Source organism: Paramisgurnus dabryanus, chromosome 3, assembly GCF_030506205.2.
Source record: "Paramisgurnus dabryanus chromosome 3, PD_genome_1.1, whole genome shotgun sequence".
Lineage (NCBI taxonomy): Eukaryota > Metazoa > Chordata > Actinopteri > Cypriniformes > Cobitidae > Paramisgurnus > Paramisgurnus dabryanus.
Window position 1 is genome coordinate 31,484,854 of NC_133339.1, and position 20,581 is coordinate 31,505,434.

Genomic DNA, 20,581 nt, shown 5'->3' on the forward strand with positions numbered 1-20,581 from the left:
AGCACACCACATGTATTTGTAGTAACAGAAATGCCACACTAGGGAGAAGAAAAAGTCCACGTCAAGAGAGCACTCGTGTGGCAACAGTAGTGTCTGTAGTGTTATAATAAGCTACTTATTTAAAAGATGTTTGAACAACCGTTGTGCTAGTTAGCAAGAGCTGCTATTTAAATAATATTTGTTTTTAAATAAAGCACTTATAAGTAGTGCATTAAACAATAGTGATCATGCTAGTAATATTGTTATAATATTTAAAGGGGCCATAGCATGAAAATCAGATTTTTTTCATGTTTATGTGCTATAGTTGGGTCCCCAGCAGGGCCTGAAATTAACACCCGTTCACACGCCAAAAGCGGCGTAGGTGAACCTTGCAATTGGTGGGTAACACTGTCAATCTACCAGCCACATTGGCAGATAGCTAATGAGAATTGAGTTATTCATTCGTCGTTGTTTTTTTAAACTCTACATTTCAACAAAGTCTGCCATTTCGTTGGATTTTAGCTTAAAATGTGGTGGCACATTACTGAGGTAAAGAGGCCAGTGGAAAAGAATAACCAACTTAATGATGAGGATAAGTCAGAGAAAACAAAAAAAAAGACGTTTTAATACAAAGTGGGCAATTTGGCGACAACTGCAAGTTATGTGACTGGCTGATTTATGACAGCATAAAGCGAAGTCAAGTCCTTTTGTAATCGGGACTAAAAACTTAAAATTAGAAGCAATTAAACACCACGAGTCATCAAAAAGCCACCATTTCTTTTTTTATCAAAAAGCCACCTAAAGATGATAAGTTGTAAACTATCAAAGACTGCACTTCCGGAGGAGACCGCTGCGGTCAAGGCACTGACGTCCATGAAAGCAGCGCAGTTTGAGAGGTTGAGACTGCTGTTTCGCAACATTCATGTGATTGGATAGAAGATGGGGCCCTTCTCTGAGTACTTTTGGATGTGCGAGTAAGTATTAAACTGTTGGTGAGATCAGGGGCGAAAATCTCATCTAAATGTTGGGGGGGACAATAAACATAAAATTTTTCAAGAACAATTTTTGAAGGGGACACCAATAATACAGGCAAAATTGTACTTGCAAGGAAATGGGTACAGATAGAAAACGTTTCTCTTTCTCTATGAACGGACGCAAATTTAATTTTAATACATATGAATGCAGAGGTGAAAAGAGTAATACAATTTTCTACTTAAGTAATAGTAAAGTTACTTTAATAATATTTTACTTAAGTAAAAGTAAAGTTACTGGTCTAAAAATCTACTCAAGTAAAAAGTCATTTTAATTTTAAGAGTTACTTTTTTACAGCGGGGAGAGGTTTCTAGTATAGTTCACAAAGGAAGGATATATACATCTCAAACTATGTTTTTAATTGTAAACATCTCTACAATTAAAGTGCAATAACAAATGTTAATAAAATAAAAAGCTTTTTATAACTAAGAAACATTTATGGAATTATTTAATGATTTTTACAGGTGAGTTATGCACTTTTGAAGCAAAAATAATATGAGGTCAGCAGCTAGTAAATACAATCATTATATGAAGGTTGTAATTGATGTATTGCTGGTAACATACATTGTTATTAAACTATATACATAAATGAACATATAATGAGATGAGTGCCATGGCTATACACTATACATCCTTTACACGTTTATTAGCTCCCAGACCTGTGTACCTGATGTCTTTCAATCTATCTCTCTCGCGCTCTCTCTCTCTCTGCAATGTCTAATGATCTGCGCATTCTCGAGGACGTTCTCAAGTTGTTTGACTTGACGCGAAGCTGCTAGACCTCGGAAGATAATGCGCATGTATTAAAAATGCATCGTGCAAATTAGCGGTTAAACACGGTCGGCAATTCTCAAACTCCGTACTCAAGAGCATGAACCCTACCTGAATGAAACAATCGCTTTGCGTCAATGGCCAGGGGTTTCTTTCGTAAGAATTGAATTGAGGGTCTGCATTAGCCTGCGCCTGTCTCGTCCCTCTCCATGGTTCTTTTTGCGCGTTCCCCCGCCCATCAATCAATCATCCGACCGTGGCGCGTCTTTATCACCTTACTTTTTTATTTATTTTTACTCAGTAACGGATATGATTTAACATGTAGCGAAGTAACCAACAATACTTTAAACATACTTAAGTAAAAGTAAAGTACAGATTTTAAAAACTACTCAAAGTAAAAGTACACAAAAAACTCAGTTACAGCAAGGTGAGTAAATGTAATTTGTTACTTTCAGCTCTGCCTCACCTCTGCATGAATGCATAAAAATGTTTTCTTGATCGTTTATCTGCTTCTGTTCTCAGAAAACGAAATATGTTCATGTTTATATGTCAAAATAGTCCAGTTTTAAAACATATGAGGATAAACTGATAAGTGATGGGAAACGTTGTATTGTATATAGCTTATTAACGCGTCGGCTCCGTACACTTCTCTACCACCGGAATGTGTGGTGGTGAGGTAAAAGGGGCGTGGGCAGTGGACCAAACCACTGTGAGGCAAGGGAGGGGGAATCCAAATATTTAAAACGTTTTTTTGTTGTTGCTCCGTTTGCATTTGTATTGTTTCACTTCTTACACAACTAGTTTAAGTATTATAAATCATTAAATTATTTTCAATACACATATTCTAATGATAATTTAGGGGGGACAACCCTCAGATAGGGGGGGTCCTGTCCCCCCCGACCCCCCCGGGATTTCCGCCCATGGGTGAGATTGGATGAGGATAACAGATAGAGCCCTATGATTGCAACCACCATTTGCACATTACCATTCGTACATTATGGATTTTTTTCATTATTGATTGATTATAGAAATGTCAGAGACTATTATTTTTCTGTCAGATTTATGGACATTTATCTTGAAAACACAATTTTTCTGCCTTGTCATTTAGGCAAGTTTTTATATTCATAAAGCCAGAACCATTCATTCTAAACCTAAATATAGAATGTTTTCCTCAGACATTAAGTCCATTTTCAAAGCTTTTGATAGTATGGAAAAACCTTTGAATTCAAAGGCTCAAAAATCATTTAATGTGCTTAAATCTGTAGTAAAGCATATATGATTGTATTGTACACTCACCTAAAGGATTATTAGGAACACCATGCTAATATTGACCCCCTTTCGCCTTCAGAGCTGCCTTAATTCTCCATGGCATTGATTCAACAAGGTGCTGAAAGCATTCTTTAGAAATGTTGGCCCATATTGATAGGATAGCATCTTGCAGTTGATGGAGATTTGTGGGATGCACATCCAGGGAACGAAGCTCCTGTTCCACCACATCCCAAAGATGCTCTATTGGGTTGAGATCTGGGGACTGCGGGTATGGAGGGATTTTCGGATCAGATTGTAAACTAAAATTCTAAAACTAAAAGTCTAAAATGAATGCTAAAAGTCTAAATTTGAAACTAAAAGTCGAATAGCACTCCTTTCACTGGTGACTTTGTGTGTGAGGCCACATCAATGTTACAATGCTGTCATTAAGTTGAAGTTATCACATTATAAAGTACAGTCCTCGCTCCGCCCTGCTCACTCGCTGTTTGGTTTCATTACAGTGTACTTAGTACTTGGAGCTCCCTCTGCTGTCCATAAGGTGCCTCTGCGTACCAGCCATTTCAAACCCAGCCTCCAGTATCTGGGGCACGCCTCCTTATTTGCATACACTCCTCAATCCTCAAATGCCCAATCCTAAATGGCTAAATGCCCAATCCTAAATCCCTAAATGCCCAATCCTAAATCCTCAATAGCTAAATGACCAATTGCCCAATCCTAAATACAAACTGACCAATCCTAAAATACCAAATTCATTTTCGACTTCGACTTTTAGTTTTCGACTCTTAGTTTTTGACTTTGACTTTTAGTTTTTAAATTTAGACTTTTAGTTTTAGACTTTTAGTTTACAATCTGACCCGAAAATCCCTCTATATATGCGGGGGCCATTTTAGTACAGTGAACTCATTTTCATGTTCACGAAAAAAATTTGAAATGATTCGAGCTTTGTAACATGGTGCATTATCTTGCTGGAAGTAGCCATCAGAGGATGGGTACATGGTGGTCATAAAGAAATGGACATGGTCAGAAACAATGCTCAGGTAGGCCGTGGCATTTAAACAATGCCCAATTGGCACTAAGGCGCCTAAAGTGCGGCAAGAAAACATCCCCCATACCATTACACCACCACCTCCAGCCTGCATAGTGGTAACAAGGCATGATGGATCCATGTTCTCATTCTGTTTACGCCAAATTCTGACTCTACCATCTGAATGTCTCAACAGAAATCGAGACTCGTCAGATCAGGCAACATTTTTCCAGTCTTCAACTGTCTAATTTTGGTGAGCTTGTGCAAATTGTGCATGAAAATCCCAGTAACTGAGAAATACTCAGACTGGCCCGTCTGGCACCAACAACCATGCCATGCTCAAAATTGCTTAAATCTTTTCTGCACATAAAGGTTTATTTATCTGATTTCACATACAACAGCTTTCTCCCAATATATTAATGTACATATGTACAAATAGTATGGGTAAAAGTAGCTTTCAGTAAATATTTTTAACGCGCATGAATAAATCCAACATCCCGTGACAGGGCTATATGTCCATATTAAAAGGAGATTCCAGGTTAATAAATCATTGTGAAGTTATCTCTTTGTTTCTCCAGTTAAAAAGACAATTTTGGCTATACTTTCATTATTTTAATAATTTATTTGTTTTTATTTTATGTATAGATTACTCAGGGTTATCTGATTAAACTATTTGTGACTAGTGTTTTATTCCCTGTGCATTTAGGCATTTTGCACATGTTCTGCACCTTACTTGATTCTGACTTCATTTTGTTTTTATTTTTTATTAATTATAAAGGTAAATTCTTATCTAATTTAAGTCTGCAAATTTTGAATTGCTTTTCGTTGTATTGATGTTGTACTGTTGCGCTTGCCACATGCAATTTAGCCAAATGTGCTTGGTGCTCTGCCGGTCATATTAAGATCATATTTAGGAGTTCATCAAACTAAACATAAAAAACAGATTTTTTTCAATTTGTGTACATTTTAAAATGCAAAAGCAAAGTAATGAAGCGTAATTTTTAAGGGACTATACCCTGCAACAGTAAATCTGAGTTGTTTACTGAACTATTTGTATGTGTTCATATATTTACAGGATTGTTCACAATAAAATGTTTTAGAGGTATAAAAAGCTGAGAAGATTGCGTAGATGGAGAAAACCTACAGCAACAAGGAAGGCCTTTATATCAGGGCTTAACATTAAGCATCGTCATTCACTTTGCCCGAGTAATAAAGGTAAAATTAGATTAACATAAACCGCCCCATAGTGGGGTTGTCATTAAATTTCTTAGGAAAATGAACCATGGTTTATTATAATAAAAGTGCTGTAAGCATGGCATGAATGCAAATATTACGGTTAAACTATGGCTACTCAAGTTAAATTTGTGGTTACTATGGCTTTAGTACAAACACCATATTTAAATCATGGTTACTGTAGCAGAACCATGGTGAATTTATATTTGTACTGATTGTGTTTAGAAATTAAAATTGTGCAAAAGGAGAAAAAAAATCAGCCCTAAAGCAAAACTCATTAGTTTTAACTTGTTTAAATTTAGCACAACACTGCAACCTAGTGTTGGTGAGGTTAAACTACACTTTATAGGCACACCTTTATTACTGAAACACAAAGTAAGTCAAATACCACAAAACATCAAAAAGTTTTTGAAAAATGATTTTATTGAGTCAATGATGAAGAGTGAGGAAGCATTAGTTAGACTGTACAACGAAAGCTTCTGTACTGAGTGCAGGAGTCTCTCCTGAAATCATTTAGTACGAATTATTCCCATACGAGGACTCAAAAATATTCACATGAATCAAAAATTTAAAAAGCCTAAGTACAAAGAAAGATCTGAAGCATCAAACAGGAGGCACTAGGAATAAGATTTTGTGGCTTGCATAATATTCGACATTGATTATCTGGGCAACGATACCGATGGAAAAAAAAAACTAATCTCTGACCACAATCAAGTTTCAGAGATTGTTACAGTGAGCTCATACACCATCATTAACCGTTCCTAATAATAATAATGATAATAAGAAAAAAAATGGAGAAACCATGAGCAGACTCGTGAGACTTAAAACTCGTATCCACTGCCACACTCTGTAAGTCAAAGGTCAAAGACTTTGAGAATAAAGCCCAGTTTATATCTCTCACACCTCAGCAGTGTGCAGACAGAGCAAGAACACAGCGTAATAAAGTAGTGTATCTGTATGTGTGCAGCATCGTCCTTTTTTAAACATGTCAATTGGGGGAACAACACATTAACCGCTAACAGCTCAACATAAGAATGCACTACGGGTGCCTTAATGCACTACAATAGAGGCAGAAGACCGTTTCTCCTCCACTTGTTACTAAACCAGACAGTGACATCATTTTCACAAGCACTTGGGTTTGCCCTCAGGGCCGACACAGCTCAACTAAAACCGTGCAAATATAGACGCTGCATTTCAGTGGTTACTAAAAGACATGGATTTAACTCGCTGTTCATTTTAAATCATTTCCTCTTCCTTTTCGAGAGGTAACACTTGCGTTATTGAGGTTGCAAAAGGCCATCGGTGTGTGGATGTCATGTAATACAAAGATTCAGCATGCTATTATGACAATACAGACCACAGCTAATACTAGAGATTGATACTCTCAGTAAAAGACACTATTTCTATTTCACCATTTTGAAATGTACTCGCGTCCTCCAACGTAAATCATTCAAAATCTTGGTTAAAGGACTAAGCTCCTGCACATATCTGTGCTCTTCCTATGGCATCGGTCGGGTGCTAACTGGCACTAAGAGACACTGGATACTGTCAGCGGAGTGTGAAGATGTAATACTTGCTTTCACAAACCTCCTGGGCCTTCGGCCAGGAGCGCAAGGCAGAATCCGAAACCGGACAATGAATCCTATACTGCCGGCCATTTTTATAGCCGGCACTTGAAATCAGCAGCTACTGAATGCATAGACACAAATACAGGCACCGTTCACAACCAAAAAAATAAAATTAAATAAAAACAGCACTGGATAGAAAGAAGCGAGTCAGCATTTATAAAAGAAACTGCGATTGGTTGTGTAAATACACACAGTGGCATAAAACAGCTATACATGTTCAGTGTTGATTACATATCGGTTAGAAAAAAAGTGAGGTGGGTGAGACTATTTACATAAAATACTTACTACGAGTAGTATCAAGAGTGGACATGGCACTATACAAAGTAGCTATACACAATGACAGGGTTCACAGGTCAAATCTATCCCTTTTGTATGCATAAATGCAGACAGAGGAAACTTTTTGTGGAATTACTGGTACCTTAAACATTTTTCAAAATTAAAAACCTTGGGGTTCGACCGAAAGACGGCAGTATATAGTTTGTTTGTTGACAAATAACAAAAAAAGACAAATAAATTAAGACTAAACCGTTTTTATCATTCCCTGATGGACAAACTAAGGAATTTTCCTGACTCAAGCTAGGGAAAACGAAAAGGAGAAAATGTGATTTCCATCCGCCGATGGAGAGCTACGATAAGTAGATGTTCCTGAAAAGATGGTTTTCATCAATACATTAAAGTGGTCTACATTCAGCCCTGAGTTTATGCCTTATGTACTGTACATATCAGCTTGCCTGGCAACCACAGTATCAATTCAGTGGTATAGTATATATTATATATATCGTAAGCATTATCCATCAGCAGAGGAAAGGCAAAAAAAAGTGTAAACCTTTTGAAATATAACTTATGATTCTTACTGGTAAATATATTCATATATCTATATAAAAACAACTGAATGATTGATTGATTAGACAACTACAGGTTAAAAACGCCAATCGAGGAAAAAAAACAAATAAAGGCCGGGCAGCTAGAGGCTCAGAATAGTTCCTGTTAAAAGGGTTAAAACATCAGAAGCATTACTCATTATTTGGTCAGTAATAAAAGGCTCAAAAGGTAACAGGTATTCAGGACAGTGCTAAGATATCCCCACCAAAACGTTTTTTTGTCCCTGCTGTTAGTAACTTATGGGAACGTGCATCGCTTTTGGCACCTGCTTCACAGATGGATAACGTTTAATGACACATACAGCTTCTCTCAGCAGGCTGAATAAGGACAACGACAAGTGTGAGTGGACAGACACACTCTTTCTCTAACCTTTTTTAAGGGAATAACTACACCCTTGGCCGCTGAGGGAGTAACCCCGCCATTCTGTGCTCGTGACAGACCGCTAGGCTAGGCCCGCATCCCCGCATAAAAGCATGTCAGAGCTATTCAGAAAGGTTTACTGTATGGAGTACAAACATCTGAGAGGGTTATTTTGGAGAAATTTTAAAAAGGGATCGCTGGAGCGGCATCACTGCAGCATGAGCTGTTTGAGGTTGTCGTGCAAGATGGTGTCCTTGACGTCACGGAAGACCAGCCGAATGTTCTCCGTGTTAATGGCGGTGGTGAAGTGGTGGTAGAGGGGCTTCTGCTGCTGGTCTCTGCGCTTGTTTCGGAAACAATCCACCAGGAACTTCTGCACGTCTGCTAGGCTGTGCGGCTCCCCCGTGTACTCGGGGAAGTAGTCCTTGATGGCCACCGTTTTGACCTTTTCCTCGAGCAGGTCCGTCTTGTTGAGGAAAAGGATGATGGAAACGTTGCTGAAGACGCGGTTGTTGACGATGGTCTCGAAGATGTTGAGCGACTCCATGAGGCGGTTGGTCTGGCGGTCCTCCATCAGCACCTGGTCGAACTCGCTGGATGAGACGAGGAACAGGATGGAGGTGACGCTATCGAAGCACTCGAACCACCTGCGGCGCTCCGACCGCTGGCCGCCCACGTCCACCATTTTGAACGGTACGTTCTTGATGTCAAAATCGTACTCGTGGATGCCCTTGGTGGGCTTACGTGCCAACAGGATGTCCTGCTGTGAGGGAAGATAGTCCTGTAGAAAGATAAATCAGAGGGATGATTAATCATTTAACAAAGGTGATGCAAAAATATGACTGATGAACATTTAATAGTAACATCCTCAGCAGGGGTTTTCAAAAAGTGGGACCCACAGCGGGATAAGGTAGGTGGCAGAAAAGTCACTTTACTGTTATGGTGAATGCATAGACTGTAAAAAATATGGACGTAGTGTCCATGACGTCAACCATAGTTTTTTTTTAAAGCCAATAGTATGCGGTGCCTGCCGTCACAATCTTGGTCGCGCTTCACTCGTGAATAACTGAAAATGGGTCAAGAGGCGAGACGTGGGTGAAGGTGAGGTGGCTGGGTGCTGAAGTCATGCCCGCCTGGTTCGACTCTAGTGACAGCAGTGGCAGTTTATCAGTCACTCAAGTGGCCACGCCCTTAATTATGCAGAACTTTAAGCCTTAATATAATTTAATTGGATGAGTGTTAAAAAATTCATCCCCCACAGTTGTTATGAAGGGCAAGATTAGCTATATAGACTAAAATCACTTTTTGTACCAGGCTGTAAACATATTATTTTCTACTCTAACAATGGACATTTTAACATGGGGGTCTATGGGAATCGAGTCCCTTTTGGAGGCAGCCTCTAGTGGCCTGTCGATGAATTGCGGTTTAAGTCACTTCCGTATTGGCTTAGAGAGATTGGAAGATTGTCCCTCGAGTGAATAACACAAAAAAACTGTTTAGTCCCATTAATGACTAGCAATGATTTTCTTCCCTGCCAATGACAAGTTTTTACGCCAATCTATATTCCCACTATTACCCACTAGGTGGCACTCTTACACAACTTAAACACTGAAACATCCACTAATTCAAAAACAGTAAAAACTCTGTATGCGTTTTGAGGATCACTCTGAATCAGATCTCGAACACAAGCCTTTTTTTTAAAAAAAAACCCTACCCGTATTTGAGAGCTGATAAAAAGAGAACAAATGAAAATAGGATGAAACTTTTAATTTGTTTGAAAGCAGAGGGTCTGCTCTTTCATTTGCTATATTTAAAAAAAAATCTGGAAGCTGTCACTGGCTGGTAACATTTTTAAAAACACTGGCGGGAAAGAGTTAATAAAATGACAAGGAAAAATATAAACTACTTGATTATAAAAGAGGTAAAATGTTTTTATAAATATTTAACATTTTATATTGTATAAACATTTAAATATATGGTGGGTCCCAGGATCGATTATAGCTTTTTGAGTGGGTCGCAAAAATTAAAATCTACTGCAAGGTGATATAGGTTTAAATATGACCTGGTCAATGAAAACCCAGCTTAAGTCTTCTTTATTTACTGTTTTCTTCATAATGTAAAGAATATTCTGCAAAAAATAACCTTGATATCTTTAAGTAAGCAATAAGGTACGAGAGGCTGAAACCCCGCGAAGCGGAGTGCCTGCAACCCCTTCAGCCGTTACTTATTCACGATACAGCACTTGCCTCAAGTACCTTATTGCTTTTATAAAACAGTTACCACACAATATTAAAGTAAAAAAAATATTAGTGCAACTTTCATGAAGTTAAATCAAGCATTTCTTTCGCTAGAAAAATTGTCCCTGACCATGAACACATTTTTGTGTAATATGCACGAAAGCTAAAAAAAAATAAAAATAAAACTGATACGTGTGGTTGCTAAGGGTGTTGCGATCAACAGAACCGTTGGGTGAAGCAGTCATAGCCGTGTTTTATCGTGAATAAAGCACACCTATTGACCAATCAGAATCAAGGATTGGAACTAACCGTTTTATAATACAGAGTAAGTAAGGTCATGTGAATGAGTAAAATTGAACTTTGATGCTCTTAATCTTATAATTAGATTATGTGACTTTAGACTGGATTTCACAGATAGGGTCACATATAACAAAATTGAAAAAACAAGAATTACCATTAGAAAGTTAAATATCAAGTAAAAAAACAAGTTCTATACAAAAATTTTGCCTTTTCATTTATAAACAAGCCACAACAAAAAACACAAACAAAGTGTCACACCAAAACTGTGATTGTTGGGGGAAGCAAACAACTATGACGGATAGCTCATAGTCCATTCTTTACATTTTCTGCATACCAGAGAAAGAGATGGGGGTAGTAGAAAGGAAAAAGGTGAATCGAAAACCAAGCTCAGGCCAATACTGAGTGTAAGGCAATTCACACAAAATGTATTATGTGAAACTCTACTCTGCCTGCACTAAAGCAAACATAAGTCGATTAGAGAAATAGCATGGCTTAACGCCGGGTGTTAGCGCATAAGGCCCGAGATACATTTCTGAAATTCCAGACGGGATGACATCAAAGGCAACTGCCTTTAATGGAAAAGCCATCCGACATGGGCCCTGTGCCAGAAGGAAGCAGTCAGTGCTTGCAGACAATGACATAACCTGACTGACTGAATGTTCAAACCTGATCACAGTGAAATTAAAGAGATGAATTTATTCTCATGAGTGCAACAGAAGTGTAAAATAAAAGGCTAAAATAAAGGCTTGAATGAATTGCAGTACACAACTTTTAAATTAAAAGGCATTATATATACACTACACATTTGGGAAGTTGGGTCCTAAAGTAAAATAGTGTGATCAAGCTTTTAAATATCAAATAAGGATTTAAAGCGATAATCCAGCCAAATATCAAAGTTACCCCATAATGTACTCATCCTCAAGTAATCTGAAATACATATGTCCATCATCTTTCAGAAAAGCACTTTTCGAGTTATTTTAGTAAATGTCCTTGTTCTTTCAAGCTTTATAATGGTAGAAAACAGGGATCTGGCAACAACCTTTGTTTTAAAGTGCATTCAACCTTCACAGAGGCTCCAAGGGGTTAATAAAGGTCTTCTGCGGGTAATTGATGCAATTTGTAAGAAAAAGATCCATATTATAAACTTTTTAAACTGTATTAACTAGCTTCCACTAACAACGCCACCTCGGACTCAAGAGATTCACGAAAGAGTTTTCGCATCCAAGATGGCATCATTACCTTAAGCCAGTTACTATAGTTTAAAAAGTCTAAAATATGGATTTTTTTCACAATATTGCATTGATTACCCGCAAGACACCTTTTATTAACCCCTTGGAGTCATGTGGATTACTTCTGTGAAGAATAAATGCACCGAAGTTATTCCCTGATCCCTGTTGTCTTAAATGATAACATTGGAAAAGCAAGAACATTTACTAAAATAACTCCAAATGTGTTCATCTGAAAAATTATGGACATGTGGTTTATTCAGATTGCTCGAGGGTAAGTTCATCATGGGGTAATTTTAATATTTAGCTGAAGTATTGCTTTAAGAGTCTCAGATGTCATAGTTTTGTTATAAGAAGATAAGATTCAAACTTGAGTCTAAAGTTAAACATCCTGCTCATCTCTCCCAACCCCTCTTCCTCAAAACCTCCTGAACATTCACAACTTGAGGTCACTGAGGTTTTCCTCCACACAAACAACTGGATCCCACATGAATCCTCTCATCGAAGAATGAATGCAAACTGAAACAAACACATACTTTCCAACAACGTCAAGAGGCCTTTCCCTCTGAGCACACTCGGATGTGCGTGCTGTATTTCCTCTTCCTGTTTGTTGGTGGCGTGATTGCACAAGTGGGTCCACACCGCTATGGCTTAATGGAAAGAGTAGCCGTTTGTCTCAACAAAAAAGGCTAACTGACTATTTAAAAGAGCAAGGTCTGTCTGAGGCGTGTCCAGAGCGTATTCCACCCTTGCTTCCTGTTTCTTAGAAGAGAAAGTCAGAATGACAGACTGTGGACAGACGACACAGAGTGATGTCAAGAAGTGTAATATAGAAAATGAGACAAGCAGAGAAATAAACGGATTGTCCGCAAAGTAATGTGTTATTACTCATTTAAAGAGGAAAGAGATCAAATAAGATAAAGATAACCGATGAAATAAAACCAAGCATGACATAAGGATGGAATAAGATGTGTGAATATTTAAAACAGTTGTGAAATGAATCCTAAAACAGATCTGTCTGAATACTAGATGAGATACTAATTGTCGTCACATTTACTGCAGTCAGCAGCGTCTAGAAAGAGCACAAAACCGCAAACATCCGTTCAGTACAGAAAGAGAACATGAGCAGCAGGCACCAGGTCACATGACTTGAAGGGAACCGCACAGAGCCCTCATGTACTGATACAGTGACTGTTGTGCAGATGCATGTATAACACTGTCAGTGTCCTAACACAGCCTGAAGCTATACGTTTCCAATGATTAGCCTATTCAGGATTTTGGGTCAATGATATGGCAGAACAAAAACAGACACATTGCAAACTGACAAAGTGCTTGTTACAGTTACGAATAGTTAAAGGAGCAGTATGTATTATTGACATCTAAAGGTTGAACTTGGTACTGCAGTCTAAGACCTTGTACTAAATAAAAGCAACACAATATTATTGCACTGATAGGAAATTTGTCTGTCCATATTGAAGCAGGGGTGTGAATCGTCACTGGTCTCACAACTCGGTTATGATTATTATGTCAATGGATCAATGAGGCCGTTTACACTTGGCATTAACATACGTTTTCGTCGATCGAATCACAAGTGGACAACGTTAATGCTAGGTGTTTTTTGAGCTCTTCCACTTTCGACCACATTCAGTGGTAGTCAAAAACCCTTTCGATCGGATTGTTTTTGTAGTGTAAACGCATATGTGGTTGAATGTGTTCAAACAGCCATAGGAGACCGCCTTCTCTCGGCTATTTATCAAATCTGAGGTACTGAACACAATGTTTTACGTCTTTTCTGACTTCTGGCGTGAACACACAGTGTACAGTACTAGTTTTAGCCTTTCATTGATAAAACTAAAGCGGCTTATCTCTGCAGTTTCATTTTGCAAGCGTGTGATGTTGCGCGGTCTTATTTCATCAATTGCGCTGAAAATTCAGAGAAAGCCTTAACACCCACATGTACAAAACACTGTGCAGCATGTTTACTTACAACAAAAGCAGCGGACTCCGACATATTATTAGTTTGCGTACATAAACTTGTCATTACCCCTGCTCGTGTTTAAATGACAACAAAGAGACTTGCCCACAGTCTCACAGACCACCCCATCACAGTATTCAGTCAAAAAAGGACAAAAGAGACGGATTTAAATATCAGGTGTATAGGTGATTTGTCTCGCTCATCCAGTTATAATCCGATCGAGGACATCACATCTTAATACCAAGTGTAAACAGCCCCAATACTATGCGATATCTCAGTGCATCTGAAATATTTAATATTACTGCATAGATAAGTGTATGTCCTTCAAATTTTTACTGTCTTTCTTCTCCTAGTCTTTCTTGTCAAAGCCTTGCATTAAAACTCTGCTCGAGGTGCGTGCTTCATTGATAAGGTGAGTATCAATTTGAGATGCAATGTGGCATCTTTAACGTGACTAAGAGGTTTGCATCCTAAAGAAATTTCAACTGCGGTCCAAGTTCAGAAATATAAAATGCATGAGATACACATGAGATACACATGAGAGAGAGAGAGAGACGCACACCTTCAAAGCTTTTTAATAATTGATTATTCGCTTTTTATGCATTGATGCAGTAAATGTTCACAATCAATCAATGCATAAAATGTCTATTTAATAGCCCTATTCACCTTATTTTTCACGACAACAAGGGCGGCGCCATTTCGCTCATTTTGTCAACGTTCTTCCGGCCGCATAGACGATGAGCAGCTGAGGCAGTGACTGAAGGCGACGTGTTAAGCTTAAAAAGCTCACTCGAGCGCCTTTATGTTTCTTTCTTACCAATTTTAAGCCAACTGAGGAACACCCTTATCCCAATTAATGGTTCGACTACGATGTTCCGGTAACTTTAAACCACGCCGGGTGTTGAAAAGGTGGCCAGTTTCAGGTAAGCTATCTTAGCTAACTTTGTGCTCGTTCGCCTAAAGTTAGATTTGTGAAGTCCGTTCTACAAATACACTTAAGATCAGTAACGTTAGTTTATAAAATGCAACTATTTGAATGGTTTTAATTGTCCACCTATATTTTTATATTTACGATATACAACGAGATATTATAGTACATTGCATTCTTACACTAGCCCACGTGATTCCTACAAGTTACTGAGATTTCAGATGCTAGAATGTCAGTTCATTTCTCATTCAGATATTGATGATAATGACCTATTAAACAACGTATTATTTAACACTGAAGTTAAAGGTTGTGTGTATAATGTTTTTGTCTCTTTTTAATGCATCTCTCTTACACACTGTTCTGTTTAAGTATGGGTGCCATTTATATATTAATTCTCATGATGCAAGTTTATTTTAAATACTAACATAAAACTGTTTATGGTTATATTGTTTTCACAGATGCATTGATGTTTAGTGATGCAGTGGACAACTGTGAGGATGATACAATCAACATGTTCCTAAACTGTGATGCAGAAACACAATGGGAGCATCTATCCGTCTCTGACCACAACTACACTTTAAAATCACAACTCAACCTGAAGCAACCTACATCTGATATGGGAAAACACTGGTGCGGTTTCCCGGACAGGGCTTATCCTGGTCCCAGGCTAAAATGCATATTTGAGCTACAATAATTTAAAAACACCTTACTGACATACCTCAACATATATGAGTGCCATTGTTTTGTCACAAGATGCGCACCAGTCTTGTTTTTTTGTAGGGTTTGTTTGTAAAAACTAAAATGTCCTAATATAATTAAGGCCTAATCCTGTAAACCCTGTCCGAGAAACTGCTTCAATGTGTTGAGCTGGCACAAATGTACATATCTCTACTGAGAAACAACCATCTTTGTCAGCTTTAAACAGGGTTGATATTGCATCCATTACACAGTCGCCAAGCACTTTACCAGTACATACACCAACAGCTTCCAGATATACGCTTGGGATCAGCTCCTGATGACTCCGATAAAGCTGTGTCTTAATTTATTGCAGGGTGGTCTTGCTTTACCTGTTGTAAAGTTACATTAAACCTTCATATGTGATCAGATGTCATGCAGTGATATTAAACATTTACAGTGTGATCAGATGTTGTGCATTTTAATTAAACCTTTACAATGTGATCAGATGTTGTGCAATTATATTAAACCTTTACAATGTGATCAGATGTTGTGCAATTATATTAAACCTTTACAATGTGATCAGATGTTGTGCATTTATATTAAACCTTTACAATGTGATCAGATGTTGTGCATTTATAGTAAATCTTTACAATGTGATCAGCTGTTACCTGTCATGCAGTTATAAACATTTACTATGTGATCAGATGTAACCTGCCATGCAGTTATATAAACCTTTACAGTGTGATCAGTTATTATCTGTAAGGAATTTCTTAAACCATATGTGAGCTTTGTAGATTCCACTTAAAAGGATTTAAGTCTCCTGATTTGAAGGAATAAGTGTTGGCAAGTTTGCAAATGAATTCTATCATGGTAACACATAAAAACGAAATAATTATTGGACTGGCTAAGGTGCACATTTGCTATAAAAAAGACCAAATCACTGTGTAAATATTGGTAGACATACTTTTAATAATTTTCAATGCTGCTCCATCAACTCCTGAAAGGACGAGGTAATTAAATATGCCAGGTTACTTGCCGCGGCCGCTTCATATCGTCTAACCACGAGACGATTGATGGGACAATATAAGACTATCCGAGCGTCGTATGACGTTTTAACCGTGCTCCTAATTTAAAACATTTACAGCAGTAGCGATATTTGTCATTTCACTTAAGTTATAGTGAACTACAAACAATCTTCTAACCACCAAACTAACCACCGAATGCACTGTGCCATATTAGCAGCGGAAGTCGGTTGACAAAATGCGGAAGAGCGAAGAATTAAAAAGGGGCGTGGCGGAATAAGGTGAATACTAAATGCGAAAAAGGGATGTGGCAGGAGGCAATCAATCATGAAACACAGCCAATCAAAAAAGGTTTTCTCTGTTTGTTCGCTTGCTCGCTTATACATTACAAACTCAATTGAGTGGATTTTTTTAACTCAATTTGCGGCTCTTTCTGGAGGTGGCGCCCTCCGGAGATCACATTTATTGATCATTGTGGTCTCATGTAAGTAACCGTAATAACTGGCAACCGGCCTGTCAAAATATACTATTGGGTAAATTTTATAGGGGGCGGGATCACAGACCAAAACAAAAACAGACAGAAGGCACATTTCAAAGCAGAAAAACTGGCTACAGCACTGTTTTTCAGAGAAACATGTGTGAACTTAGCATGTTCCTAAATATCTAAAAATAATAAGATAGTATTTCTTCACTTAGTAAAGTCAAAAACATACAAACAACTCACTTAGGAAAAAATCTCAGCTTTACTTTATCTAATTATCTGGACCACGAAAGGATATATTAGCAATAAAGAACTAGCAATGTTTGTGCTAAATATGCCAGCCGCAACAAAGCTTAACGGGTGGCTATTGCAAAAATGCTGGTTATCTTCATGAAAAGCAGAAGGGTGGTGCTTTCTGACATTAAATTGCAAGTCTTGATGACAAGTCTATAATCTGTAAACACACAGCATAGTCATTCTTGCTGTGGCATCAAAACTGCTATAGAGAATCTTGCCAAATGACATGTTTGATAATGCTACAACACTAATAAACGAACAGTTCACCCAAAAATTCACATAATTTACTCACCTTCCATGCTAATAAATGGTATTTCGTTATGAGACATGCAAGAACCAAGATATTTGAAACAATCAATGTGTCTGTCTATTTGAAATCAGCACTGGTTAATTTGGTTACAATTGCACCTAATAACCTAAAAAAAATTATAATTCAAATACTCCAAATAACTGGGTCATCTAAAGTGGAAATGATTGATGCATGTGCTTTTTGGAGCTTCAACATGTTCAACATTTTATACTGAAGTCATATGAGGGTAACAGCACAAGGGTGAGTACATTATGAGAAAATAAACTATTCCTTTAATAACTCATGGGTGAGCGCCAGCATCCACCTCTGATCATTTATGATTAGCATGAGCTCACAGATCATCTGAGTGACCAAGAAAACCTCTCATAAGCATCTGCATCCTAAATTACAGAGTCATGGCACACAGGAAAAGCACACATTTCTATTAGAACATTATTCTTTCAATTATCTCCTTAAATGTTTCTACAGAAAATGCCGAAGGGGATTTCATGGGTAAAATGTTTGAGAAAATGATGCTATAGGAAAAATTATGGGAAACTGTTTTACTGCCACTGTTGAAAGCGTAAAACATGTGACCTCTGATCTAAGCAGAACTAGTTTCACTTCTCTTGTCTGTGTGAAGTGATAATGAGAGCAGCGTGGTCATGGCCCTACACTATGAGAATACACCATTTTCAACACTGGCCATTCACTATTTCCTTTCCCCTCTACTTTAAAGGTCACATTCTTTCTGATCCCATTTTTGAAACCCTAGTTAGTATGTAATGTTGCTTTAATAGCATAAATAATACCTGTAAAACTATAAAGCTCAAAGTTCACTGCCAGGCGATATATTTTCTTTAACAGAATTCGCCTTTCAAAGCCTACAGCGAACGGGCAGTTTGGACTACAGCCCTCTACTTCACTAGAACAGTTTTTTTTTTACTAAACTCCACCCACAGGAAGTGACCACCCTCAGTCGCCAGCTAAGCTAACGGGAAGCTAAGCGGCTATCGAATCACAACACACTAAACAAAGCTTCAAAAACACGGAGAGAACAGGACCTTTAATAAAATCAACCCTGCTGCAAGCAAAGTGATTCATTTTAAATTGTGTTAAAGCTTTTTCTTACTGACTGAAATATTTATATTTAAAGGTATATAAAACAGCCCCGTGGTATAATTATAAATAAAGACTTTGAATAAACTTAAATTCTGCAACTACATTAAATTAACCTATAACAATCCAGATATGTAGTCAGGTGAAATGGTTTTATTGATTTTTTTTTCATTCCCTCTGTGTGTATCATTCATGATGTCATCAATGCCCATGCCCAAATTGAATCTGCGCTGAACAAAAGTACAACACACTTTTGTTATTGCTGCTATTTCTATTAGATTATATAGGCCATGTTCACCCTCCGAAACTTGGCAGTGACAAGCGGATTTAAATGCGAGAGTGAATTCCCTTAAATGCTCCATGTGTGTACGGAACAGAAGTCCCTCCCAACACTGCAATATCGACACAGATGTAAGCGCATCATATCATGGCCTTGTATTTTGATATGTATCGTGCCAGGAAATTGATGGCGATAGATAAACAACCCTAGTTGTGTATTTCATGTTTGTAAGACTTCCTCTTTTCTCCTCTTGTAACCCAAAGGTCACTGGCTGAAATCTCACGATTGGCAGGTTGTGACTGAGATGCATGTTCACGACTGGGAGTGCGTGACAATCACGACACTTTCACTTAGAGGGGGAAGGTGTGGATTGTAATACTTATATTTAATAGAAAGCTTTTAGATTGATATCTGTTTATTACAGAAAATTGTTCTGTGTTTTTCCTGCAAGATATGGCAACACAAGCTATTAAATCCTGGTACCCTTTCTGTGATTTTGTATACAAACGACAGACCTTTTCCAGATTAAGCACTAAAAGGTAAAGTGACAAGCGAATTTGGCTGAAGTGTGTACATGGCCACATTTTGGCCAATTTTATAATGCCTTGAGCTAACAATACAAGTCTGCTTCTCCCAGCTTTATTAAAACATTTCATCATGTTTAAATCCTTTGTGTTAAATTCTGCAAGCTCGACACAGACTGTCAGTGCTTAAAACTAAAAATCAAATGCTTAAAATTTTGGATTGTTTTTTAATGACACAAATAAAAAAATATTACTTGACTAACTACTACTTTAATGACTATTTTAGTAGTTTCAGTTCTGGAAAGAAAATGTGCATTGAGAAAGTCCGATAACAGACAGCAACATACTTACCGGTGCTCCCAGTCTGTCCAAGTTATCCAAGAAATACTTCACCGATTCACCCTGTCAGGATGACAAAGAGCGAAGAAAAAAATTAGTCATGTAAAAACAGCACATTTACTCAAAATGATGATCACTCAAGCAGGCCAACAGATTAACAGACTCTGTCATGCATTTTTCTGTTTGCACAAAATTAAAAACATACAAAACTACGAAATCCTTCATTTAATTATCTATATTTATACACAAATGTATGACATAAAGGTTTTATTAAGTTAAATGTTCCTAAACAGCCCAGTCATCTGCTTTTTTCTTTTCTTTTTAACGCTATACCAGCTTTTATGGCTAAGTTCAAAGCAAAAATGGTTTTAATTATATAAAACGAAGTTGGAGCCGAAGGTGTAGTGGGTAGCGCTCCGACATGTGGTGCTTTCGCACTTTCGGCAACCCGAGTTCGATTACCAGCTCGTGGTCATTTGTCGATCCCATACCCCTTTCACCTCCCTGTACTTTCCTGTCCTCTCCTTGCACACTGTCAAAAAATAAAAAGGCAAAAAGGCAAAAAAACCAAATTATATAGAAAAAAGAGGGGTATCTTGGGGGAAATTGCTCTCATGTCTAAAAATTGCTGATGGTTATCATTTAAATGAGTTTTCGATTTCTTGTTAAATTAGGATAAATTATGAGTTTGTTGATATCCCATGGAGG

The 20,581-nt window shown here is 37.7% G+C and overlaps 1 protein-coding gene and 1 long non-coding RNA gene across 2 annotated transcripts in view; one reads left to right on the forward strand and one right to left on the reverse strand.

Moving 5' to 3' along the window:
- Positions 1-5,710: 5,710 nt before the first annotated feature.
- Positions 5,711-20,581, reverse strand: part of gna13b (guanine nucleotide binding protein (G protein), alpha 13b) — a 35,638-nt gene continuing 20,767 nt past the window's right edge. Inside the window, exons 3-4 of the mRNA XM_065255561.2 lie at positions 19,886-19,936; positions 5,711-8,959 (exon numbers count right to left, since the gene is read on the reverse strand). Of these exons, the coding sequence (XP_065111633.1) occupies positions 8,387-8,959; positions 19,886-19,936 (624 nt within the window). The 3' untranslated portion in view covers positions 5,711-8,386. The remainder of the gene's footprint in view (positions 8,960-19,885; positions 19,937-20,581) is intronic.
- LOC135744635 (uncharacterized) lies at positions 12,032-16,028 on the forward strand. The gene is made up of 2 exons (XR_010530786.2): positions 12,032-14,839; positions 15,303-16,028. It is a non-coding gene; the product is annotated as an uncharacterized lncRNA (long non-coding RNA).